This window comes from Vicia villosa, linkage group LG6 (assembly GCF_029867415.1).
Source record: "Vicia villosa cultivar HV-30 ecotype Madison, WI linkage group LG6, Vvil1.0, whole genome shotgun sequence".
Lineage (NCBI taxonomy): Eukaryota > Viridiplantae > Streptophyta > Magnoliopsida > Fabales > Fabaceae > Vicia > Vicia villosa.
This window is the reverse complement of record NC_081185.1, coordinates 139,490,638-139,501,424: the sequence shown is the minus strand read 5'-3', so window position 1 is coordinate 139,501,424 and position 10,787 is coordinate 139,490,638. Positions and strand designations below refer to the sequence as shown.

The following is a 10,787-nucleotide window of genomic DNA, read 5'->3' as shown; positions in this document are numbered from 1 at the left end:
GAAATGCCTTCATCGTGAGACGGAATGTTGAGCGCAGTAGTCCCATAGGTGTGTACAGATTGTCTCTCTTCAGGTTTTCTTTGCTCAGATTTGTTGAAACTCATTTGTGTTTTGAAACTTGCAGGTATTGAAGGGGTGACCGGAAGCGCGCAAGAAGGAAGCTGGTTGGTGTTAACAGGTACAGTTGCCGTCGTTTCATGTTTGCCTTCGTCCTCCTTGTTGATTTCGTTTTCTGAATCCGCTTGTTGTAAACCATCTTGCAGGTGAGGATGAAAATAAGGACGCAAAAGGGAAACGTGCACTACTGGATGAATACGCGACGATGATGGCAGATCCAACACATAGGCTACCGAACCAACACGTTTGATGACCTTGAAAGGACCAAAATAACGCTTTGCTAATTTTTCCGAGGATCTGTTAGAAACCGTGCGTTGGCGATAAGGTTGCAGCTTCAGCAAAACGAGATCTCCTTCTTTGAATGTGAAATCGGTACGTTTTCGGTTAGCCTGTTTCTCCATCTGAATACGACTCTTCCTTAGGTGCTCTTTTAACTCTAGTAATATTTTGTGCTTGCTTTCGAGTGATGTAGCCAAAGAGTCATCCAGGTCGGGGTCCGGTAGGAATGGAAGAACGCTAGGTGGTTCACGACCATAAAGGGCTTTGAAAGGCGTCATATTAATGGCAGTGTGAAAAGACGTATTATACCAGAACTCTGCAAGATGCAAAAATTTGTACCAATGGCGGGGGTGGTCACTCGCGAAGCATCTAAGGTAAGTTTCCAGAGATCGATTTACAACTTCTGTTTGGCCGTCTGTTTCTGGATGGTAGGCTGTGCTATATTTTAATGTAGTACCTTGTGCTTTGAAAAACTGTTTCCAGAATTTGCTCAAGAACAGAGAATCACGGTCGGACACTATGGACTTTGGGAGTCCATGAAGTCGTGCTATGTCCACTGAAAACCGAACAGCAAGATCTTTGGCAGTGAACTTTGTAGGCAACGCAATGAAGTGGACAAACTTTGTTAATCGATCACAGATGACCCAAATGACAGTATGTCCAAAGGAGTTAGGGAGGTGTGTAATAAAATCCATGGTCAGATCCTCCCAAACCTGTTCAGGTATTGGAAGAGGTTGCAGTAGCCCCTTTTTTTTTGAGTAAGATATTTGTTTTGCTGACAAACTGTACACTGTTGGACTAATGTTTTCATCGCCTTGTAGATGCCAGGCCAAGAGAAGGATGCAGAGAGTCGAGCAAGCGTGGCTTTGACACCAGAATGTCCACCAGTTGGTGTATAATGAAATTCTTGTAACACCCGATGACGAAGATCTTGAATATCAGGTATAAACAACTTCTCCTTAAAGTACAGTAGTCCATTGTGAAACTTGTAGAAATTAGAAATGTTGCTTTCCCCAGTAGTCTCTTGAGCTAATGATTGACCTGCTGTGTCTTTTGCATAAAAATGACGGAGTGTGGCTAACAACTCGGGAATAGGGGAGGAAATGGCTAACAACAGACAATCAGAAGTGTGAAACTTTCTACTCAAAGCATCAGCGACCAAATTAGATTTGCCAGGTTTGTAAAATATCTCAAAGTTAAATCCTTGTAGTTTTGCTGCCCATTTCTGCTGTTCTGGAGTTTGAATTCTTTGAAGTAGGAGATTGCGCAAGCTTTTTTGATCTGTATAGATATGAAATTTTTGTCCTATAAGATATTGACGCCATTTCTTCACCGCTTCTGTAACAGCAAACATCTCACGCACATAAACCGAAGAAGCCTGCATTCGGGGACACATTTTCTTGCTGAAGAAAGCAATAGGATGACTCTCTTGGGAGAGAACTGCACCAATACCCACACCGGAGGCGTCAGTTTCGATTATGAATTGTTTTGAGAAGTCTGGCAAAGCTAGCACCGGCATGTCGGTCATTTTTTGTTTTAATTCTGTAAAGGCTGCGGCCGCCTCTGTACTCCATGCAAATTTAGTGAAACTTAATAGATCGGTGAGGGGAGCGGCGAGTGTGGCGTAGTTTTTCACAAAACGACGATAGAATCCGGTGAGGCCTAAAAAACCGCGGAGAGACGAGTGAGAACGTGGAGTAGGCCAATCTAACATGGCCTGCACTTTTTCCGGATCAGGAGCAACACCTCCAACTGAAATAACATGACCTAGGTAGTGTACCTGTTGCATTGCAAAAACACACTTAGGTAACTTCACTACAAAAGCATGAGACTCCAAAAGGTCAAAAATAACCTGCAAATGAATTAGATGATCATTGAAATTGGAACTATAGATTAGTATGTCATCAAAAAATACTAAAACAAACTTTCGTAAGTAAGGTCTTAGTAAATCATTCATCGCTGATTGGAATGTTGAGGGGGCATTAGTTAACCCAAACGGCATTACGAGAAACTCATAATGTCCGTCGAAAGTCCGAAAAGCAGTCTTATGTGTGTCTTCCGATGCAACGCGGATCTGATGATAGCCTGAGCGTAAATCTAACTTGGTAAAATATTTAGCACTGCCTAGCTCATCCAAGAGTTCATCAATGGTTGGGATTGGGAAACGGTCTTTTATGGTGACTGCATTTAGAGCACGATAGTCCACACAAAATCTCCACGTACCGTCTTTCTTTTTAACTAACAAAACTGGTGAGGAGAAAGGGCTGTGGCTAGGTTTAATGATCCCTTCTTTTAACATGTCTTGAATTATTGTAGTCATAGCGGTTTTTTGGGAGTGTGGGTAGCGGTAAGGTTTGACATTGATGGGTGGTGTATTGGGTAAAAGAGGAATGTGATGATCATGAGGTCGGTTTGGGGGAAGTCCTTCTTGTGGGTGAAAAATATTTTGGTAGTTGGAAAGTAATGTTTGAATTTCTGGCTGCAGAGTTTGGGGGGGTTTAAACAAGGGATCATCAGTGGAAAGGCTGTTTGGTGTAGGTTCATGGTTTTGGAAAATCATAAGGTGAAAAGAGGCAACAGAATTTGTATGGATAAGATGTTTAAGTTGGTGAAATGTAGTATGGGTGGGATGGGCTGTAGGGTCGCCTTTTAAAGTGATGTTATTTTTTTTGTGGTTAAAGGAGATTGATGGGATGGAAAAATCTGCTTGTAAGGGTCCTAAAGTGCGTAACCATGCCATTCCAAGAACAATATCCGCACCTTCGATTGGCAAGAGATAAAAAGGAAGATGGAAAACTTCATTTTGTAACATGAGAGGAACATTGTTGCAAATACCTTCACATTGTAAGTGAGAGCCATTTCCCACCATGACAGAAAATTGAGTAATGGGGGTAGATGTGAGGTTTAAGTGCTGAGCGATTCTGGGTTGCATAATGTTATGTGTGCTGCCTGTATCTACTAGAATCATTACCGATATTCCACCAATCATGCCTTTAAACTTTAGTGTTTGTGGGGAAAATTGCCCTGTTAGGGCTTGGGGGGAGAGCTGAAAGTACGTGTCATTCAAATCTTGTTCTATTTCTGGTTCTTCAATTGTGTCATCCCCCATAGGTTCGCAATTCGAGTCATCTTCAGCCATAAGAATTAAAAATCTGCTAGTTGAACATTTATGTCCAATAACGAATTTTTCGTCACAATTAAAACATAATCCTTGGGCTCTTCGCTCTTGAAGTTGGGCTTGGGAAAGCTTTTTGATTGGGAATTTTGAGGGTGCTGGGATTTGTTGGGGTTTGGACAGATTTGGGACTTGGGTTGTGGAGGGATTTGTTGGTTTTGAAGTTGGGCTGGGCGAGTAGGGATTGGGCTTAGTGTAAGGATTTGGGAATGGTTTAGAAAATCTGGGTTTGGAGTCTTTTAGCTTGGATTCTATTAACTTAGCTAATCCAATGGCTTGTGAAATGTTGGTTGGTTTGTGAATGGCCATTTCATTGCGAATATCACTTGTTAAACCAGAAATAAAGCAATTCAAAATAGCTTCTGCCGGTAAGCCCACAACCTGAGTGCCTAATTTTTCAAACTTAGTTTGATAGTCAACTACTGAACCTTCTTGTTTTAATTTAAATAACTCAGCTTGATGATTATCAAAACTAGAAGGACCAAAGCGTAATTCCAATGCCTTGATAAATGAAAACCAATCAGTTAATAAATGACTTTGATGCATCCATTTAAACCAAGACAAGGCATCTCCTTTCATATAAAATGAAATTAAAGACAAACGATTTTCAGGTGGCATATTGTAGAAATTGAAAAATTGCTCCGCTTGAAACAACCAATCAAGGGGTGCAGATCCATCAAACATAGGGAGTTCAAGTTTTGGTGTTCGGATAGTTGGTAATGGTGGAATGTGGGATAAATTCGGATAAGAAGGAATGGGTGGGTTTTGGGGAAAGGCAAGATGAGGGGGAAAAGTGTGCTGTTGGGAAAAAGGAATGGTGTAGGGTTGGGAAACAGATAAAATGGTAGGAATTGGAGGGTAAGTCTGAAAGGGATGGGGAATATGAGTGTGAATGTTTCTCATGGGTGTTGGTTGGGAGTGGGTGTTAGAAAGAGTGGCAGACTGTCTAATAGGGGTGGCTGTGGGAGAGGAAATGTGAGGAAAAGGGGCTGAAACCCTAGGAATAGAAGAAGTAGCATGGAATATACCTGATGGGCTGGATGATCCGTGAACAGTAACGGATCCGGTAGCTGTTTCTGTAGCGTGAACAGTAGCTGCGTTAGAAACTGTTCCTGTAGCGTGAACAGTAGACGCGCTGGCAGCAGCAGCAGCATTCTGTATTTCCTTTTGTAAAGAGATTTTGGTAAGGATGGCCATGAGAGCTTCATATCTAGAGTCTTCCACGGATTTGTCATTATCTAACCTTGTATGGAGGTTGGATAAATCAGAAGAGATGTGAGCAAATCTCTCATCCATTTGTTCTTGAGTCTCTTGCATTGCATTATTGAGGTTGAGGGTGGATATTTGGATAGCTTCTTCTATAATTTCTTTAGAAGAAGGGTTGGGTGGTTTGGAGGGAGCCATGGGAGGAATGAGAGGCAAGAAATGAAAGCACCAATGTTAGGGTTACACTTAGCTAACAAGATCTAAATTGCATAAGAAGATAAAAAACACACAAGAAATAACTTTTCAGATTTTCATTGCCTTCTACTAGCCAAAAATGCAACCAATATATAGTAGGGTTACAAGAGAACTATTGGGCCATGGGCCAACATACAAGAATTATAAAACTACTAATTAAAATTATTAATAGTACTCCTTTTAGTAATAAAAGTCTTTGAGTAATATAGAAGGCTTCTTTTCTCTAGTGGGCCTAATGGGCCGCTTCATATCATACACATACTACACCACTCATTAATTTTCCAAACCATGGTTTTGCAAGAAAGCATTAATGTTCCACACTTTGTACTATTTCCATTAATAGCACAGGGTCACATTATTCCAATGATAGACATTGCTAAACTGTTAGCACAACATGGTGCCATTGTTACCATTTTCACTACACCTAAAAATGCATTACGTTTTTCTTCTGTTCTTTCTCGTGCTGTTTCTTCTGGTCTTCAAATCCATCTTGTAAAACTCAATTTGCCTTCAAAACAAGCTGGATTACCAGACGGTTGCGAGAATTTCGACATGGTTAATATTTCAAAAGACATGATGTATAGTCTTTTTCATGCAGTTGCCTTGCTCCAAAAACCAGCAGAGGAACTTTTTGATAAATTGTCCCCAAAACCAAATTGCATTATCTCTGATTTTTGCATACCTTGGACTTCTCAAATAGCTGAAAAACATCAAATTCCAAGGATTTCATTCCATGGTTTCTCTTGCTTCTGTCTCCATTTGATGTTCAAGATACGCTCTTCAAAGATTCTTGAAAGTGTAAATTCAGATACTGAGTATTTCACTATTCCTGGCATACCTGACAAAATTCAAGTCAACAAAGAACAGTTACCAATAATGGACGAGAGTCTAAAGGAAACTGGTATGAAAATACATGAAGCTGAAATGAAATCATATGGTGTAATCGTAAACAGTTTTGAGGAATTAGAGAAAGAATATGTTAATGATTACAAAAAGGTGATTAATGATAAGGTTTGGTGTGTTGGTCCTGTTTCACTTTGCAACATAGATGGTTTAGATAAGGCTGAAAGAGGTAACATATCCTCAATAAGTGAAGATAATTGTTTAAAGTTTCTAGATTCTTATAAACCAAAATCTGTTGTTTATGTTTGTCTTGGAAGTTTATGCAACTTAGTTTCTTCACAACTTATTGAATTGGCTTTGGGATTAGAAGAAACAAAAATTCCATTTGTTTGGGTTATTAGGGATGGAATTAATAAAACTCAAGAGTTGGAAAAATGGATTAGTGATGAACATTTTGAGGAAAGGAATAAAGGGAGAGGCCTTATAATTAGAGGGTGGGCCCCACAAATGGTGATATTATCTCATCCTTCAATTGGTGGATTCTTAACACATTGTGGTTGGAATTCAACACTTGAAGGGATAACTGTTGGTGTGCCAATGGTAACTTGGCCATTATTTGCTGACCAGTTTTTGAATGAGAAGCTTGTGACTCAAGTTTTGAGGATAGGAGTGAGTCTTGGTGTTGAGGTTCCATTGAAGTGGGGAGAGGAAGAGAAGATGGGGGTTGCTGTGAAGAAGGAAGTTATTAAGGAGGCAATATTCAATGTAATGGGTGAGAAAGATCAAGAGAGTAAGGAGAGAAGGGAAAGAGCTAGTATACTTAGTGAAACGGCAAAGAGAGCGGTTGAAAAAGGTGGATCTTCTTATGCTAATATTACTTTGCTTATACAAGATATCATGCAACTACAATCAACCATCAAAGTTGAAATATGAAGAGAAGATGTGCAATTTAATTATAACCATGTTTGTCCTTTCTATTATGCATATTCTAACTAAAAAGCATGAAGTTATGTTAACTAGATGCATCCTAAAGTGTCTAATCACAAGCTGCTCCTTGTGTGCATCTTTTTTATAATTAAATTGCTAATCAATAAATTATTCGAGCTTGCTTTACAAGCATTAAAAAATAGAAAACTGATCAGTTGGTTTTTTTATTTGTTGATGTAAAATACAACTTATATGGACCATTAAATCTTTTTGAGCAATTTGATGTTCATAAAACATACTCTCATGATGATGATGAGGAGGTAACGAGGTTAAGTGTATCTTTGGTTATCCACTAACAAGAATTGATTTTGAATGAAAAGGTTTTGTAGAATTGATTATGATTAAAATAGAAAGAATTAAATGAAAAGTGATTTTTATGTTTAGATATATTTGTGTAAAAATGAGTTGAAAAATCTATCATATAAGAAAAGTCTACCTTTTCTTGATCAATGGGACTGTCCACATCAGCTGCTGTCTCCACAATATTCCACATCAGCACCTCAATCTTCTATTCTCTCAACCTTCTGTTTCACGTATCTATTCCAATTCCAATTTTAAAAACCGTATCTATTCCAATTCCAATTTCAAAAACTGTTTCTCACGTTCTCTTTTTTCTATCGAACGATTTCTATTCCAATTCCAAAAACAAAATTTTCATTACGTTACCCAATAACTAAATCATTTCACAAATTCATTTTATCTCTCACCCATATCCAAATCCCTAACTTCCCATTGAGAATCTCAATTCACCCCAAAACCATAACCATGGTACCGAAACAAAATCAATCGATCACATCACAGAACCCTTGATTCAAGAACCACAAACCAACAATTAAAACAATGAATTTTTATCCGAACCTGTTCCTGAATCATTTTTTCTAATTCTAATCGCTTATTATTTTTTTGTTGTGTTTGAAGGTTGATGATGCTCCGTCGCTGTTTCACCAGTGAAATCTAGAAACAAAGGTAACAACCATTCATATAATTCTGCAGCAGATTTACTGTTCTGTTTTAAATTTTCTTTTAATTTGAATTGATTTTTTAAATTTGCTAAACTATTGAAAGTATTTGATGTTATATAGTTGTTGAATGGTATAACTGATACTATGAAATTTGAAAGTTTTCTCTTTTAATTGATTTGGTGTTCTGATGTTTTGTTTTTTATTGGATTGTTTTTATTGCGGTGGTAGATCTGTGGCAACGACAACAGATTTCTAGCGGTGAGTGTGGTGGACGTCGAATTCGAAATGGTTGTTGTGTTTTACCGGGGGTCCGACGATGAGCGTGCTCTGAATGAAATGTTTTACTGCTTCATGGTTAATGGTTTGTTAGATTTAATATTTTTTTGACAAAGTTTTGATTTTTCCTCAAAATTTTATCTGGGCTGTGTTCAATTTTTCATTCTCATAGCTTATTCTCATTCACATTGCGAAATCTGCAGGTGGGTATTGATGCATATTCATGACTTCATAAAGGAGGTGAGTAAAAAGCTTTTTCTTATCCAGTTTTGAAATTCACTCATTCATTGTATTGATTTTTTTGATTTGGTTTTGTTTTGGTTTTAGCTTATTTATGCCTTATGGAACTTTGTTTTGATTCTGATAGTGAAAAGAATTGCGTTACATTGAATACTTTATGCATAGAGTGAATCTGCTTCGGTACTATAAAGTAACATCGATTGTTGTTTTTGATGGTGGTAATGTTCCTTGCAAATCAGCAACTGAGAAAGAGAGGAAGTATTTGTTTTATTTCTGTTTTTTTTTAAATTTTTCATTTCAAGTTTTAATATTTGAATCAATTTTTTTTATGTTTGTGTGAATTTGGTTGTTTTAGGAAAAGGAATGGTTATCATGATTTGGCAATGGCTAAGCTCAAATAAGGGAATGTTAATGCTGCTTCAGAGCTATTTCAGGTTAGGAGCATTTTCAAATTTAAAATTAAATACTAGGGACACCAAAAACACGACACCGACACATCATGTTTCCCGAAAATGAAGAAAGTTTGTTCTTTATATACATTCGATTTATCTCTTCTTTTTTTAATGTCATTATTTGTTTTTTTTTTTGCCGCGATTTTGTTTGATAATCCTCACACCCAACGTGTGACCAAACTCTTATATGGAAGTCCTCCAAAAGATGGTGCATGGTTCGTGTGACCAAACTCTTATATGGAAGTCCTCCAAAAGATGGTGCATGGTTGGTAGTCTTATAGGATTCAATCATCTTTTGAATTTTCTATTATTTTGAATTAAATGGTTTGGATTGATATTTTTTTTTTTTTTGTGTTGAATGGAATGGTTTGAATGGAATTGAATTATTTTTATCAGTATAGCTTTATCACTGGTGCTGTTTTGGCTTATTAGTATATTAGTTAAAGTTTCATACATTGATCGCAGAACAACTAGATAAGTTTTTACTAAACTTTTCTTTGTGTATGTTTCAGGAGTAACTCTTCTTTACGGTAATTGTAACTCAAGTAGAAGCAGTGGAAGAAACAAAAATCATTTTCCTATTTTCCTTTTTGTGGCCTTTTGGCTCTTTTATCTTTAGAAGTACATATATTGTTTGGTAAATTTAATATTAGTTAGAGTTTTTAATATAATTTATGTTACTTTATGACGGAAGAGTACACTGAAATCCTATACTTTATGAATATTGATTAAAAAATTAATTTAAATATAATTTATGTTATTTAATGACAAAGTAGTATAAATAAATCCTCAACTTTAGATTTTTAACAATATTAATTTATTCTTAAAATATAAAAATTTTAAAAAACTAATCATATTTTAAAATATCAATAAATAATATAAATATAATAAATTTATTGATACTTACTTTTTTTAAATTATGTAAAAAAAATTAAGTGATGTATTTAAAATAAATTTTGTTTTAAAATAATAGTTTTATTAGTAAAAAATATTAAAAGTAATAATTTATTTATTATAAAGTTAAGTAACTTTTTATTTTTAACATGCATCACATAACTCTTATTGTCTATATGTTATTAAGTATTAAATAGAATAAGTCAAATAGATATAAACGATTCAAATTTTCCTATTTGAAGTTTTTAATTAAATTTTAAAAATTAAATAAATGATTTATTAATATTAATTAGAGTTTTTATAACTGTAACTCACTCCGAAAACGTTTTCCTTTTTGTGGCCTTTTGGCTCACTCCGAAAACGTTTTCTTTTTGGTGGCCTTTTGACTCTTTTATCTTTAAAAGTACATATATTATTTGGTAAATTTAATATTAATTAGAGTTTTTAATATAATTTATGCTATTTTATGACTGAAGAGTACACTAAAATCCTATACTTTATGAATATTAATTAAAAAATTAATTTAAATAAAATTTATGTTATTTAATAACATAATAGTATAAATAAATCCTAAACTTTAGATTTTTAATACTATTAATTTATTCTTAAAATATAAATTTTTTAATAAACTACTTATATTTTAAAATATCAATAAATAACATAAATATAATAAATTTATTGATACTTATTTTTTTTAATTATGTAAAAAAAATTAAGTGATGCATTTAAAATAATATTTATTTTAAAATAATAGTTTCATTTGTAAAAAATACTAAAAGTAATAATTTATTTATTATAAAGTAACTTTTTATTTTTAACATGTATCACATAACTCTTATTGTCTATATGTTATTAAGTATTAAATAAAATAAGCCAAATATAAACTATTCAAATTTTCTTATTTGAAGTTTTTAATTAAATTTCAAAAAATTAGTGTTACGTTACAATTATGTTAACAAATAATGCTCTTTAGGTTAGTTTCTACACTATATATTAGTCGTACAAATAACTAAATCAATGATTGTAAAAATATACCATTAACTGCAATAACATCTATATTTTTGTATACCTAATGCAAATAAATTAAAATATACCATCATA

At 34.9% G+C, this 10,787-nt stretch overlaps 2 protein-coding genes and 1 long non-coding RNA gene across 3 annotated transcripts; 2 read left to right on the top strand and 1 right to left on the bottom strand.

Moving 5' to 3' along the window:
* Positions 1-1,093: 1,093 nt before the first annotated feature.
* On the bottom strand, positions 1,094-4,975 carry LOC131614797 (uncharacterized). Its single transcript, XM_058886347.1, has one exon. It carries the CDS (start codon positions 4,973-4,975, stop codon positions 1,094-1,096), a length of 3,882 nt encoding a protein of 1,293 aa, XP_058742330.1.
* Positions 4,976-5,290: 315 nt separating this feature from the next.
* Positions 5,291-6,994, top strand: LOC131612547 (UDP-glycosyltransferase 1-like). Its single transcript, XM_058884319.1, has one exon. The coding sequence runs from the start codon at positions 5,321-5,323 to the stop codon at positions 6,806-6,808; it is 1,488 nt and encodes a 495-aa protein (XP_058740302.1). The 5' UTR covers positions 5,291-5,320; the 3' UTR covers positions 6,809-6,994.
* A 495-nt stretch (positions 6,995-7,489) lies between these two features.
* LOC131612546 (uncharacterized) lies at positions 7,490-8,829 on the top strand. Its single transcript, XR_009287416.1, has 4 exons — positions 7,490-7,828; positions 8,053-8,185; positions 8,304-8,340; positions 8,468-8,829. It is a non-coding gene; the product is annotated as an uncharacterized LOC131612546 (long non-coding RNA).
* Positions 8,830-10,787: the final 1,958 nt, after the last annotated feature.